At 43.5% G+C, this 16,238-nt stretch overlaps 3 protein-coding genes across 3 annotated transcripts; 2 read left to right on the top strand and 1 right to left on the bottom strand.

The window, feature by feature from the left end:
- Positions 1-36: 36 nt before the first annotated feature.
- On the bottom strand, positions 37-4,103 carry C7M61_003024 (uncharacterized protein; the record flags this gene model as incomplete). The annotated part of the gene is made up of 2 exons (XM_024858379.1): positions 37-1,972; positions 2,455-4,103. 2 exons carry the CDS (start codon positions 4,101-4,103, stop codon positions 37-39), a joined length of 3,585 nt encoding a protein of 1,194 aa, XP_024713289.1.
- A 1,019-nt stretch (positions 4,104-5,122) lies between these two features.
- C7M61_003025 (uncharacterized protein) lies at positions 5,123-6,397 on the top strand (the record flags this gene model as incomplete). Its single annotated transcript, XM_024858380.1, has 1 exon — positions 5,123-6,397. The coding sequence occupies one exon, from the start codon at positions 5,123-5,125 to the stop codon at positions 6,395-6,397; it is 1,275 nt and encodes a 424-aa protein (XP_024713290.1).
- Positions 6,398-8,954: 2,557 nt separating this feature from the next.
- C7M61_003026 (uncharacterized protein) lies at positions 8,955-15,720 on the top strand (the record flags this gene model as incomplete). The annotated part of the gene is made up of 2 exons (XM_024858381.1): positions 8,955-10,618; positions 11,109-15,720. 2 exons carry the CDS (start codon positions 8,955-8,957, stop codon positions 15,718-15,720), a joined length of 6,276 nt encoding a protein of 2,091 aa, XP_024713291.1.
- Positions 15,721-16,238: the final 518 nt, after the last annotated feature.

Consider the following 16,238-nt stretch of genomic DNA (forward strand, 5'->3'; position numbering starts at 1 on the left):
ATTCCTAAATGAACTATTCCTCTGATGTATATCCGATTAATCCTTCAACTCAAGAAATGGTGTTGCGCCTTTCAATCTGCCTAAGACACATGTAGGGGCGTATCTCTGGATGACATTATCCTCATGTAACATATCAAAACTTTCGGTTGCATCTTTCCCTGCAAAGTTCAAAATCGACTCACGGCCTCCAGGGTGATCATCCAAGAAGCTGGTCAAATCCAAGACAACATTTTTGACTATGACCCAACAGTCTGACTCGCTGTTGTGCTTAGCCACCTCATCAGCGGTGAATTCCTTTTCAGGTATTTCAAATCGGGGCGCCTTTTGCTTCCCTTTAGCCGGCGCAGACTCGCCAGGAATACCTGCCTCGGAACTTTCCTCGATAGCAGCAGGCTGGACGGGCTTATTTCCCTCAGCCTCGCCTCCGAGATCAATAGTAATCTGTTTCCTGTTCGGATCAATATGTAAACTGATCTGATTTAAACGCGCCGATGCCGATTGATTCTCGTTGAGAGGCTGCAGCCTTGAAAGATTCCTCATCAAGAAGCTAGACGCCTGGTGGGCTGCTAGTCTCCCATACACAACACAGGCAAGAAGAGACGAACCTCCCAATCGATTGTGGCCGTGGACACCGCCAGCGACCTCTCCCGCGGCATACAATCCTTGAAAGGGCTCCTCCTGGTTGCCATTGTAGATAACCTGCGCCTTATCATTTATCTTTATTCCACCCATGGTGAAATGCAAAACTCTCGTAATGAACGACACATGATATTTTCGATCTTCGGCAATAATGAATGGCGTTGTGGGAAAGTACTTTTTGCCAAATGGTTCATCAATCTCATGTTTGGCAGCTCGGTTGTATAAATCCATAGTTTCTTGAAGCTTTGTGATAGGTATCTTCATCTCCTGAGCTAAATCCTTCCCTAGTATCGTTCGCATGAGCGACCTTTGCTCGTAGTGTTTGATATGGAACGCAAGCCTTTCCTCGCTTTCATCACTCAAAACAAGCCTCAAGGGCCCGTTGCCCTGCTTGATTTGCTTCTCCATCTCGCCACTCACATAATCACGGGTACCTAACTCGTCACAGAACCTCTCCCCCTTGTTGTTGAGGATTATGCCACCCTCACCACGCAAAGCTTCGGCACCGAGGAACAAGTGACGAGGTTGCTTGCGCCCTTCGATGACATCAGTGTCATTGAAATCGATAAGACCAGTAGGGTGAACTTGAACTTTATCCATATCGATTCCAATACCCGAGTGCTTCATCACAATTTTCTGACCATCGCCGGTAGCATGGGTGCCATTGGTTGAGGGGAGGTCGATAATATCTGGCCTATATTTCCGCAACAAAGAATTTTTCGTGAAATCTGCAGCGTATCCACCAGTTGCTAATATAACAGGGCCTTTGAGTGTGTTTTTATCTTTTGTTTTAAGGTCTTTGTACTTCACACCAAGAACCTGGGATGAGTCCTTCTCGTCTATCAATAAGTCAATTACCTGAGTATTCTTCATGATAGCAACTCTATCTGGAAACTCTTCGGCTAAATTTTCAAGAGTTTCAAGAAGTTTGTATGTGATTGCCATTCCGGGGAACTTTGCATCTTTCCCTCTGTGAGTTCTTGGCTGAGAATGGCCACCCAATCTGGAGACAATCGAAAGGTCCAACTCAAAAATCTCCTGAAGCCAATGCACGGCATCGGCACTATGATAAGTCAAGACTTTGATCAACGAGGGGTTTGCTCTGTCCTTGGCTGTCTTTAATGTGTCATTGTAAAACTGCTCTACCGAGTCCTTTATTGATGACGAGACTTGTGTGCGTGTGAGGGCGCCATTGATTCCTGAAGTCGCTTTTCCACTATTTCCACTCAAAAAACCTTGCTTGTCAAAAAGTACCACATTAGCACCACGTAGGTAAGCCTCATGAGCGGCCGATAAACCCGCAAGTCCACCCCCGACGATAAGAACTGAGTTGCTTGGTAATGGCATGTCTCGCGGAAATAAAAACTCCTAGTTACTTATCAAGACTAGGATTGTCTTTCGTTTTATAAGTACTTTTTTTTTGATTATGCTCGAACGCCTACTCGATCCCCTCAGTGGGGTTCTGCTTTGTTAAATCCTACCTCCCATTCGTCACACCACAGGGGCAGAAAGTTATGCAGTCTTTTGCGGAGAGCCACTACTGATACAAAATGGAAACTTTTAGCAAGCCCAAAGCTTGGAAGCTTTCATCTTGGCTTAAATTTCCTGCAAGGCCCTGTTGAGCGAGCGTACTCTCTCCGATGAGTTTGTTTATGCTTTATTTTTAGACATTTTGACAAGCCATACTCCTATTCACTTATCGCCACGATGACGCGCCTGTACATTTAATCGGCTAATCTTCCGAGCGGCATTTAGCAATTTCTCCAACGGAATCTGACACCGCGAAATTAATGTGAGATATACTGGAAGGCGAACGATACGTCGCTGAATTGCAGCTCGTTCCTCAAAAGATTGTCTTCATTTTCTGACAATTCGGTCCTAGTTAAATGGTTCCATGTGGTGGCATCACCGTACAACATGGCGGGCGCTTTCTCTACTTGTCCTTGGCCTGGTACACACCTCTTGCAATTGTAGCTTTCATGCGTTTCACAATCAGTATCGGGGTGATACTTAAAAAGAAGGCGCAAGTTCTCGCCACTAAAGATCCTTTCAACGTCTTCCATATTGTCAACGACGCATGAGGATAGCGACTGTTTCATAGATTGACGTTGATAGATTTTCTCTTCAATGGTACCAGTGCAAATAAATCTGTAGATGAAACAATCCTTTTTCTGACCATCTCTCCATACTCTAGCAAGTGCTTGCTGATCAGCGGCAGGATTCCAGTCTGGATCCATAAGAATTAACCGATTTGCCCCAATAAGGTTGATACCACAGCCCCCTGCTTTCGACGATAGAAGGAAGATGAATTCAGGCCCCTTTGGATCATTGAAGCGGTCAACAATCTTTTGCCTCTTATTGATATTCATAGTACCGTCTAGGCGAAGACACCCGTATCGCCTTTGCCGACAAAGTTTCTCGATTAGATCCAATGTCTTGGTGTAATTTGAGATTATTACAATCTTGTCATCTGATTCATGTCTGAGGCTCTCAATAAAGCGTTCTAGAATAGAAAACTTAGCACTGAGTGATATGTGAATACTCTTTTCGCGAGAGCTGCTTGAATCAAGGTAATCCTCAGGAAGAATTCCCCTGCTACCTCTGATATCTTCAGGTAAGCGAAGTAATTCGGGATGTGTACATAGCTTTTTCAAAAGGTCGATGGCTTTTAGGGGTTGCGAGCTTATAAGAGCTTGATTAGCGGCAGATTTTGTGAAATGTTCGTAAAGGTCTCGTTGAAGAGGCGTGAGACCAACGTAGACGACATACTCGTACTTCACGGGTAAGTATTTCGATAAGATGTCATTCGTACGACGAATGATAAATTTTGAAACCAATTGGGAAAGCTCAAGTAGTTTCGAATCGCCCTTCTCCCTTTCGCTATCTGTGGCGTCCGCATCACGGCCTCTTAAAATAGCGTTCTCGAAATTCTTGCGGAATTCGTTCCGTGTCCCCAAGTACCCGGGATTCGCAAAGTTGAGAAGCGAGTAGTACTCAGATAGATCGTTTTGTATAGGCGTTCCACTGAGAATGACTCTTCTCTCGCATCTTAAAGAATTTAACGCATTGAATGTTAAAGAGTCTCCATTCTTCAAACGATGTCCCTCATCAGCTAGGATGAGTCCCACCTCTGTTCCTGCAAGCCGATCGACGTTTCTTCGAAGTGTTTCATAGGAAATGATCAAGACAGGCCTCACGATGTTCCGCCCTGATGCTACCGCCCATTGTTGTAATGCCTGACTTAGTTCCGAAGACTTCACGGATCGCCCATCGACTGCTAGGGGAGTAAGAGCACCTTCACCCAACCATTTCACAATTTCGTTCGCCCAATTGCGCACGAGAGATGATGGGCATACAATGATACATTTCTCGATTGTTCGTTTCCCTCTTGGACTTTGTTTCAAAAGAGTCCACATCAACGCCAAACATTGTAAAGTTTTACCTAAGCCCATTTCATCGGCCATGATACATCCCTTCGCGATTGGATCAACCAACCCCGAGGTGCACCGGTAAAGAAACTTCACCCCAGCAACTTGATGTGGTCTCAAAATTTTCGCAAGACGTGGATCAATTACAACAGGAGCATCAGGAAATTGAGATTTGTCATCCTTATGACATGTGATCCCTAGGATTTCTGCCAACAGTTTGTCACGCCGTCTACTCTTTGTTTCGGGAGGGACACTCTTTTCATTGTCGGGGATTGAAGCAGTGTCCGCTTCTTTCTCCAACTCTTCACTTTGAGGAAATCGATCAACAGTGGGATCGTAAAGGACAATCGCAAATTCACTAGTGGGATCATGCAACGGTCTTGGTGGAACATGTATCTTTCGACGCGTTCCAAGAGGAGGAGGAGCTTGCCCTCTTTGTCGTTGAGTCCTTTCAGCATCTTCCATCGCGAACGGCACTTCAAATGTACGTCGAAGCTTTGAGTCAGCTTTGGCGCTCCGATCTCCATATAAAATTCCTCTTGGTAATAGTGCTCCTCTTCGCTTCTGGATAAACATGTCGCTGTCTTCGTTACTCGTAGTTACTTGATTCAAATCCACTTCACTTTCTGCATAGGACTTGCCTTTCCTTGCTGCTCTGAGCGGGACCTTTAATGCTGATATTCTTTCGCCCGAAATCACATTTGTTTGATCTGCAAAGGGTACTCGAAACTTTTTTTGCAAGCGAACTTCCGCATCGAGTACTGGTGGCGGCCTCTTCTCTTTTGGAACACCAGCTCCAGTACCTAGTGGGGTTGTAAATTCTGTGAGCGGTTTCCTTTTCGCCATAGAGGTGTACAGTGAAAACAAACAAGTGATGTCTGTTAACGCGCGTCGCACACACGATAAGCATCGTTGATCCGCTCTGGCTTACGGGAGCTCAGCTCATTTGTTAAACACAACTATTGGAAGACAACAGCCAAATATCGTCGAAGTGAATAGATCGAGAGACACCTGATCATTACAAGCCTTCTTTACTTCAAAGGCAGTGATCCAACATGGACGAGATTTTAGCAAAAGCGAGCAACCAGGCCGTATCCTTTGCTATTAGGTCTGGTATTACCCTTGCATCTGGTTATGCCATCAAAACTGTGTCAAAGCTTATGGATAAAATGCCCGCAGCAGAGAGAGATCCTTTGTTTTACTCGAAAGCAAAATTGGACACAAAGCTTCGCAGCGTTACTGAGATCATATCCTTGATAAAACTTGATAATGACTCGAAAAACTCAATTTTGGAGCCAACAGTAGAACTAATCCAGAGTCTTGAGAAAGAAATCAATGACTTCAATAGTCGGATGCGGGCTGTTGTTGAAGGGACGAATAAAGTGACCTCCAAGGATTCCATTGATATTGTTAAGAAGGAGCTTGCGTGCCTTCATTCGTCATTGAACGAGATCGTACCATTCCTCAGCCTAGCATTGAATGCCACGAGCTTGTGTGCCAATACCTTCAGAGGATTAACATCCATTTCCAACCTCATGGTTGCCTCCAGTCAAATACTTAGCCCGCGAGCTGGAACAGCGAGATATGTTGGACCAAAATTCGATCTTAAATTCTTCTCCGTTTTTTATAATGCAAGTGTCCTCAATTCTCTTGATACCAAAACAAATGCACTTACTTGGAAAGAAGAGTTCGCCAGATGCGAAGTGCAGTTGGTCGAGAGGAAACGTGATAACGGACAATTCTATTTCACGCTTGATGTAACAGAGAATTTCGACGACAATCGATACCATGACGAGGAGCGTCCCCAGTCAAGGCAATTCGATTTTCGAGACGTTGTCCGCCAATTCTTCACAGTCAGCGGGAAGATTCTCAAGCTCGAGACATCTGATTCGCCGGTGTTGGTGATAAAGGTCATAAAGCATCCAGAGGGGTTCGATTACATCGCTTTTTCAGAATATAAAGAAGGTCTAGATGATTCTGACTCTGAGAGTAATTGCTCAAGTGACAATGAAAGTCCGGACAACAAACCTTTAGAAGGCGAAGTCTTGAGAAGGGATGACCTAACGAAGCAGCCTAATCAACTGACTTCACAAATGCGCTCAAATACGTTAGCAACATTTCATTATCTCATAATGATGGCCTACATTGAGCAAGCTGAACAATGTCAAATCTGTGAAGTGAAGGATGAAAAGCTTTTGAAATTCCTCTCAAGCGGTGGGCTTTATTCATCGGGACTTTCATCGAGCAACGAGAAAGCGGCTGTTAGTAATCACAATTTGGACTTGGAGTCCAACACAATGCGTCTCAATAAACTTAGTCTACAAGACTAATATCTCATTGCAGGATTCCTCGCTCAATAGGCATTTAATTGGTAAAATCAGAAGAATGCTATTTAATTGAATGATCTATTTGCCAACGATATCAGAATGAATCATTCTGCAGTTGTTGCGCTTTTTGTGCAATAAATTGATTGGAAAGGTCATTTTGTCCAGGCCATTCTTGATTTGATATGAAATTCGAATAGTCGATGTCCTTCCCAGAATCAAAATTATTAAATGTAACCGACTCGAAGGGGGAATTTGTAGTATCTATCGATGTTGCTGACTTGAGTGGAGTCAACGTGTTATCTTTGCCGGCCGAACCGTGATGCTGATGTAATTGAGAATGCGAGCGGGAAACTGAAGGCTTCCGACGCAGTTGCAGTGGCTGACGCGATGGTAGTGAGGATTGCGGTGTCGCACTAACACTGAAAGTTCGTGGATTGACGGCGACATCTTCGTTGTCACTTGTGAGCGGAAGCAGAGTACTCTCATTGAAAACATGAGAATTCTCAAAAAAATTCCTCAGTAGATCATCGTTAGAGCCGACATCAAAATGATGATATGGAGGGAATGCTGCAGAGCTCGACAGTTTAGGGAGTCCTTGAGAGAAATGGCTCGCCAGCTCAAGCAAGTTTTGTTTGCTTGTGTTGGATGATGTTGATGCGATTGATAGAACACTTTCAGGACGTTTAGGCCGCGGTGCTGGATGCTGTGATCCACTATTGAACGATATTGAAGCTTTAAGTGGTCTAGGATTGTGAGTAGAGCCTGAAGCAGTTCCGTTTCCTCCATTAAGTGGGATGTTATCAAACTTTGTCGGAAATGTAGGCCCATCACTGCTGCTTTGGTGCGTACTATCTGAATAAAGAGTATGTCTTTGTCCATTTGTTCTTTCTTCATGTGTATCAGACCCATATTGTGTTGCGCCATTATTGAGATTTGGCATCGGCAGGAGTGGTAATGATCGACTGTCATCAAAAGAATTAGCACCTACTAAAGGAAATAGAGGGAACATGTTCTCCATGAGATCCAAGTCTGCGTCGGAAGGAGGATTCGGCAACTGATCGAGTGTATAAGTATTCCTTCCATTCGTGTCCAGTGAGGTTTTTTCATGGTGATCATTGGATTGATTGGCTCGCGAAGTGAGTTTCTCACCGTCTTGAAAATAGTCAAGGAGACCTTGGTCAGTATCGAACGGTATCAAAACATCCTCTATCAATAATTCTTGATCTTCTTTTGTAGTAAGTAAAGGCTCGGCTGGTTCTTCTTTGATAAATCTACCAGGAAACTGACTTGGATCTGTTGTTCTGTGTCTCCCTTTTACCTCTTTTTTTTCCTTCGATGGACAAGTGCAATGTGAGTTTTTGTGGCATAGACATGATGCCAAATGCTGCCCCGGTGATTTGCCCTTCTTGCCACAGCTGCATGAGGAATGGGTATTCTTCAACTTACGCAGCTCTCGGCAATGCAGACACTGTGACGCTGGCCTACCTTTTGGTTTGATCATCGTCAAAGGCTTATCTGTGTGGGTACACGAGCTGACCCTATGACCCCGAATACACCGTTCGCAGGCATACTTAACGCCGTTGAGAAGAACCATTTCGATGGAATGACGTTGTCAAATGATCTGCAATACTGTTCCTGGTATTGGCCTCAGTAGTTTTGCCTATTTTTATGGCGTTTCTTTTTCTTTTCCTTGCACTGAATGTATTGGAAGTTCGCAACCTGTCTTGATGAAAATAGAGGTTCTTGACAAGGGATGTAATCTTAGACTGGCGTTGATTGGGTAAGGTGGTAATGTCACCCACTGTTTCGTCCTTCGGTAATCTCTCTCGCAAAGAACTAAAGATTGGTTTGGTTTGATAACTTAAATATGTTCTTCATTGCGACCGAGATAATCGCTAGGGAGAATTTTTGTCACGGGGTCGTGCAGTACAGTTTTGCTCAAATGCGCCTCTCTGGCCTACGGCAATACAATGAAGAAAGCTTACGTCCAGCGTAACTATTCAATGAGGACAAACATAAAGTAAAGAAAACGAAAAAAAGAAAAAAAGAACAAAAAGCAAGTTGTAAGTATAATGCTTTCCCTCTAAATTCGACCCCCAGTAGCAAAAGTTCGTTCTCAAGATAGAAAGAAGTTGTTCAAGTATAACGAACGAACCATTCACGTCATACTTATTTTTGTCCAAGAATTACAAGCCTGTCCTAAATGTGTCCCCTCGCTTCTTATACTGCTCAGCTTTTCTACTTTAAGTATCCACGCCCCTCGCGGCTCCTGCAGGGTTCTTACTCTTCTCCACAACTGATAGGAGACATCGGATGTAAGGTGACCTACTTCAGAAATTCAATTGGCCAAAGTGCGCATATATAAATGGCGCCCCACCCCCCACACCCAATCTTGTCTGCTTTTCTGATAGACTATAGTACTATTCTTTTTTGCTAGTTCTGCTATTGAGAAAGTCAGAAGAATTAAAGAGTCGGTAACATAGGAGATAGACAGTTTTGATCTCGAGATTGTTTTTAACTAGATTGCTTTTGAACTTAATCAAAGATCAGGAAGCCAAAAATGTTGACTTATGAAGAAATTTCGAAACACTCCAAGAAGGATGATTGCTGGGTTATCATTCATGGAAAAGCTTATGATGTCACCTCTTTCTTGGATGAGCACCCAGGGGGATCAGGTATCATACTCAAGTATGCTGGCAAAGATGCGACAAAGGCCTTCGATCCAATTCATCCCAGCGACACTCTCACGAAATACCTCCCACCAGAACTTCACCTAGGCGATGTTGATCCCAAAAGCAAACCTCCAGGTAAGATCAAAAATAAGGTTGCTGAGGAACAGAGCGGTAGTCTAGCTGGCGCTAATGCACTTGCACCTTCCAAAACTGTCGAGGAATTTGATGTTGAGTATGACGAGCAAGATGATAAAATTCCTCTTTTTGAGGCCTCAGATCATGACGTTTCCCAAACGAATGCCTCAGACGATATCGATGTCTATGATGATGATGACGATGATGAACCCCCAACAGCCCATGAAATCAACAGAAGAAAGATGGTGAAAATGAAGCCGGATTTGAGTCAGATGTACAATTTGCATGATTTCGAGCATGTTGCAAAAAATACCATGGAGCTTACTGCTTGGGCTTATTATTCATCTGGTGCAGACGATGAAATTGCCCTACGCAACAACCATTTAGCGTATCAGAGAATCCTTTTCCGGCCGAAGATTTTGATGGATGTCACAAACATAAGCTTACTGACTGAAATGCTTGGAAGCCAAACATCCGTCCCATTCTACATCACGGCTACTGCCCTTGGTAAACTTGGTCATCCTGATGGAGAGAAGGTCCTTACTCGTGCTGCGTCTAGACAAGGGGTTATTCAAATGATACCAACATTGGCATCGTGCTCCTTTGATGAAATTGTTGACCAAGCAGATGGGAAGCAGACTCAATGGTTTCAATTGTATGTCAATTCAGACAGAGAAGTGACGAAAAGGATTGTTCAACATGCTGAGTCTAGAGGAATCAAGGGTCTTTTTATTACTGTTGATGCGCCGCAATTGGGAAGGCGTGAAAAGGATATGAGGTCGAAGAACGTTGAAGATTTGAGTCATGTTCAAGGCGAAGGTGAAGATGCTGACCGCACGCAAGGCGCCGCTCGCGCAATCTCATCATTCATTGATACATCCTTAAATTGGGATGATATTGCTTGGTTCCGCTCTATCACGAAAATGCCTATAATTTTGAAAGGCGTTCAACGGGTTGAAGACGCACTTCTTGCCATTGAACACAAGGTAGATGGAATAGTCATATCGAACCATGGTGGAAGACAACTCGATCTGGTGAAGCCACCGATTGAAGTCCTCGCTGAGCTCCAACCCATTCTAAAGAAGAACAATCTAAGCAAAAGGATGGAAATTTTCATCGACGGTGGAATTAGGAGGGGAAGTGACATACTAAAAGCAATTGCACTTGGTGCTAAAGGTGTTGGCCTCGGCAGGCCATTCCTCTATGCAATGTCTACGTATGGCGACGATGGAGTTTTCAAAGCCGTCCAGATTTTGAAAGACGAAATGATCATGAATATGAGGCTTCTTGGAGCGCGCTCGATTGAAGAGTTAGACAGCTCTATGATCGATACATCAGCACTCGATAGAGTATTTCCGGAAGACAAACTATTCAGTCATGTCTATGAGCCGTTAGTCACTCCACAATTCGTCGACAAGTCCAAACTCTAGCGTATTTAGATAGCTCCTGCTTAGCATTGCAGTATGAGTTTTCGCGTATAATTTACGGCATATAATAGATGAAGCCACGTGATTTTGATCGCGTCGACGACCTTGGGATCAGATATTGTGTCGTTTCAGACACAATAAGTAAATTCGAGATCGAGCTTTCTTGCAACAAGTGTCCCCTTCTTTGATTTGAACGAGAACTTTCAGAAAAACCCAAGCCAGCTCGTATCTGCAAGCCTTGTTCTTCAATACGCTCATTCATCCTGGTGAAGCCGTTAGTTGATTGTTTTTCTCGAGTTTTTCCTCCAAATAACTGCCTCACGCTACAATCCCAGCTCACTGCCTTCTCGGATGCTGTCAACCTATGATATAGGAACGTATGTTTTTTGAGATTTCTCCGCCTTGCATGGGATTCGAATGAATCTCACATTTAAACTTAATTAAAGGCTCGACGATGTATTTCCGTTACTAACATTCTAGCCGCTGTTGGTATCCTGATAAAGACCAAGGATGGATAGGAGTAAAGGTTCTTTCGAATAACAACAACGGTGGGAAAACAGAACTCAAACTAGCTTCTGAGAGTGATGAGACAGTCTATACTGTCACAACTGATAATCTTTCAGAAGACAACACGGAGTTACCCCCCTTGAGAAACCCTCCCATCTTAGAAGCTGCTGAAGACTTGACCTCTTTGTCTTACCTCAACGAGCCAGCTGTGTTACATGCCATCAAAGTTCGGTATTCTCAATTAAACATTTACACCTATTCTGGAATAGTCTTGATTGCAACGAATCCCTTTCAAAAGGTTGACCAACTTTACTCTCAAGATATTGTTCAAGCATATGCCGGCAAGTCCAGAGGGGAACTCGAGCCTCATCTTTTCGCCATAGCTGAAGATGCTTACCGCTGCATGAAAAGGGACGGAGAGAACCAAACGATTGTTGTCAGTGGAGAGTCGGGCGCTGGAAAAACTGTTAGTGCAAAATATATCATGAGATACTTTGCATCAGTGGAAGAGGAGTCCGAACTTGAAAATAAAGTTGGCACTGAGCATAAGTCAGATATGTCAGATGTGGAAAAGCAGATCTTAGCAACAAATCCAATCACAGAGGCCTTCGGAAATGCTAAGACTACGCGAAACGACAACTCTTCGCGTTTTGGAAAGTACTTGGAAATTCTTTTTGACTCCGAGACTAGAATTATTGGCGCCCGAATCAGAACTTACTTGTTGGAGAGATCGAGATTAGTTTTTCAACCCAAGGGAGAACGTAACTATCACATCTTTTACCAGATGCTTGCCGGTATGACCAACGAGGAAAAAGGTGAACTCAAATTGACCTGTGCGGAAGACTTCAAGTACACAAACCAAGGGGATGCAATAATAATTCCAGGTGTCGAAGATGGGCAAGACTTCGCTACTACAAAAGACTCCTTGAACTTGATCGGAATCAATGACGGAATGCAAGCTGAGATTTTCAAACTTCTAGCCGCGATGTTACACATTGGTAATATCGAGATCGCAGCAACTCGTAATGATGCTTTTCTTTCATCTGACGAACCCAGTGTTGTGAATGCGTGTTCATTACTTGGTATCGATGCTACCGCTTTCAGCAAATGGTGTGTCAAGAAGCAAATCACGACAAGATCAGAGAAAATCACAAGCAGTTTGAATCACAAGCAGGCAATTGTGGCACGAGATTCATTTGCAAAATACATCTATTCCGCCCTATTCGATTGGCTTATTGACTATATCAACACCGACCTCTGTCCACCAGATGTTGGTGAAAATATCAAGTCTTTCATTGGTGTATTAGATATCTATGGATTCGAGCACTTCGAGAAAAACTCTTTTGAGCAATTTTGCATCAACTATGCCAATGAAAAATTGCAGCAGGAGTTCAACCAACATGTCTTCAAACTTGAGCAAGAAGAGTATGTTCGCGAGGAAATTGAGTGGTCTTTCATCGACTTTTCGGACAACCAACCATGCATCAATTTAATTGAGAATAAACTTGGTGTGCTCGCATTACTTGATGAGGAATCAAGGTTACCTGCTGGAAATGATGAATCCTGGGTTGAAAAGATGTATCAGAGTCTTGATAAGCCGCCAACTAATACCGTTTTCAAAAAACCTCGTTTCGGGCAGACCAAATTCATAGTTAGTCACTATGCTCTTGATGTGACTTACGATATCGAAGGCTTCATTGAGAAAAATAGAGACACAGTGGGCGAGGGTCATCTTGATGTTTTGAAGCAAACTACCAACAAGCTTCTCTCTGATGTCTTATCCATTATTGATAAAAACGCCGCCAAGTTGGAAAGCTCTGCATCCGTCAAGAAAAGTGTTTCTTCGAAAAAGCCTACTTTAGGCTCCATGTTCAAAAACTCCCTCATCGAATTGATGAAAACCATTAACTCCACAAATGTCCACTATATTCGCTGCATCAAGCCAAACGAAGACAAGCGTGCGTGGGAATTTGATTCATTGATGGTCTTATCTCAGTTGAGAGCTTGTGGTGTCCTAGAAACTATTCGCATATCTTGTGCGGGCTTCCCATCAAGATGGACGTTCGTGGAATTTGCTGATAGATATCACATTTTGGTACCCTCAGAGGAATGGCTTAAGGTTATGAGTGGCGACACTACCCAAGAGTCTGTTTCGGGATTATGCAACAAAATCCTATCGTCAAACATCAGTGACTCTGGGAAATTCCAATTGGGTAACACGAAAATCTTTTTCAAGGCTGGTATGCTTGCTCATTTCGAAAAGTTGCGTTCCGAAAAACTTCATCGCTCGGCGGTTATGATTCAGAAGAACTTGAGGCGTATTCACCAAAGAAAGATTTACCTCGATATCAGATCTAGCCTTGTCAGCTTACAGTCCCTCCTCAGAGGGCATGGTGCGAGAATGAGAGTCCAACGCGAGAGAGAGCATGAGGCTGCAGTGAAAATTCAAACCTTGCTCAGATCTCACCTCTGCAGAAGAAGATTGAAGGCAGCACTTGATAGTATCTTGGTGTTGCAAAACGCATTGAGAGGATTTCAGGCGAGAAAAAGTTTCAGGGATGTTAAACTCGAGAAATCGGCGATTGTTCTCCAAAAGGCTTTCAGGTGCCGTCGCTCTCGCGATGAGTATGTTCAACAACGGAATTCTGCCGTTGTCCTTCAATCACACATGAGAAGGAAGTTGGCGCGCCGTGAGCTCTTGTCTTTGAGGGAGGATGCAAAATCCGTTAATCACTTGAAAGAAGTCTCATATAAATTGGAGAATAAGGTCATCGAGCTCACACAGTCGTTAACTTCCAAAATAAAGGATAACAAGTCATTGATGGAAGAAATCGACAGCCTTAAGGAGCTTCTTTCGCAATCAAGCTCAGCGACTGAGGCCCTTAAAACTCGTGAGGTTGAGTTCAACGAAAAGTTTGATTCCCAAAATGACGCGTATAAGAAGGAAACTGAATTGTTGAATGTTGAACTTGAATCAATAAGAAAAGAGTACCAAACGGCTGAGGTCAGAATCGAGGAATTGACTAAGGAACAAGCAGAGCTTCGACAGGAAGTCAAACGTAACATTGAGGAACTCAATGAAGCGAGAAACGCGCTCGTGAAGCGGGATACCATCGAAGTTGATCTCAAGTCTCATATTGAGCAATTGCAAGCACAACTCACCAGCCTTCAATCGCAACAAAGTCAAGTGCAATCTTCTAAATTACGCAGTATGGGTAACAAGAGGCATAGTAGTGCGGGCACGTGGAATTCTCAGCACCATTTCGATCTGCAAAGACCAGTTTCTGTGATTGCAGTCTCTAATGATGATGCGGCGGATGCAGATGATATCAACGATGAGTTGTTCAAACTCTTAAGGGATACGCGCCCACTTCATCGCGAGATCGTTGAAGGATTGTTAAAAGGCCTTAAAATTCCACCATCTGGCGTTGCTGCGGATCTTACGCGGAAAGAGGTTTTGTTTCCAGCGAGAATAATCATTATCATTCTTTCTGATATGTGGAGACTCGGCCTCACAAGGGAAAGTGAGGAATTCCTTGGTGAAGTATTGGCGGGAATCCAGCAGATTGTTTCGACTTTGAAAGAAGATGAGGTTATCTCGAACGGTGCGTTTTGGCTTTCCAACACCCATGAGCTTTATTCATTTGTCTCATACGCCCAACAAACCATCATCGCAAACGATTCGTTATCTCATGATATGAGTGAAGAAGAGTTCGATGAATACTTGAAATTAGTGGCAGTCGTAAAGGAGGACTTTGAGTCGCTTTCATACAACATCTATAATATGTGGATGAAAAAGATGGAAAAAGATTTGGAGAAGAAGGCGGTTTCTGCAGTCGTGATTTCTCAGTCACTTCCTGGGTTCATGGCACCCGAAAACTCTCCCTTTTTGGCGAAGGTATTTTCACAAGGTGTGCAATATAAAATGGATGACATCTTATCTTTTTTCAACACGGTTTACTGGTCGATGAAGTCATACTTTATCGAGGGCGAAGTCATGAATTCAGTCATTATTGAGCTTTTGCGCTTTGTGGATGCTTTGTGTTTCAACGATTTGATTATGCGCAGAAACTTTTTGTCATGGAAGCGTGGTTTGCAATTGAATTATAACGTCACACGACTTGAAGAGTGGTGTAAGAGCCACGATATTCACGAAGGCTCGTCTCACCTCAACCACTTGTTGCAAGCAGCCAAGCTCTTGCAACTCAGAAAAAACACACCAGAGGATATTGATATCATTTATGAAATCTGCTTCGCGTTGAAGCCAATCCAAATCCAGAAGTTGATATCTCAATACTATGTCGCGGAATATGAGACACCGATTGCACCTGATGTGTTGCAGGCAGTTGCCGATAAGGTAAAGTCAAGCGACGGTTCAAATGATGATTTATTCGAAGTGGTTGCGACGGATGGTCATTTTGACGATCCTTTCCGGGCAGTGAACTTACGACCATTTTCTCGTGTGGAAGCTTATGTTCCGGCATGGTTAAGCCTTCCAGTGATTAGAAGGATTGTGGAGCTTGTCGCCAAAAATGCCTCCGTTCAGGAAGAACCGATAACCTCGGCCGAAGACGAGCTACATTGATTCATCAGCAGTTGAGTTTTAAATATGAATTTGATTATACTTAAACTTTCTTCATCTCTCGGGCCTCATCCTCTTCAGTCGTTCGAGTTGTCATCTGGAGGGCATGAAGGCCCTTCTCATTAAACTCTTCGCTCAATAACGAATATACCAATCTATGCCTAGCAGGAAGCGTTTTATTCATGAATTCGTCACTTACAATCTGAATTTTAAAATGAGACTCTTTTACATTAGTTGCATTTTGCATCGGCTGATGATGACTATGTTTGTGTGAATCATTCTTGATTATCAACTTGGTGGGATCAAGTGTCTGGAGTTTTTCTATAATCAGATCTTCAACAGGTCCAGTCGTATCACTGGAACGCTTTAAATATAAGGCTTTAGAGCTCATGTGTCTGAATCTGCGAATGAAGCCCACCGGAATTGGCTTTCGAATCATGCCAACGAGGAAATAGTTATTTGGCATGCGCCTTGTATACATTCTCAACTCTTCCTGACGTTCCTGCACCATCACAGGTTTT

This window comes from Candidozyma pseudohaemuli (assembly GCF_003013735.1).
Source record: "Candidozyma pseudohaemuli strain B12108 chromosome Unknown scaffold00007, whole genome shotgun sequence".
NCBI classification, from domain to species: Eukaryota; Fungi; Ascomycota; class Pichiomycetes; order Serinales; family Metschnikowiaceae; genus Candidozyma; species Candidozyma pseudohaemuli.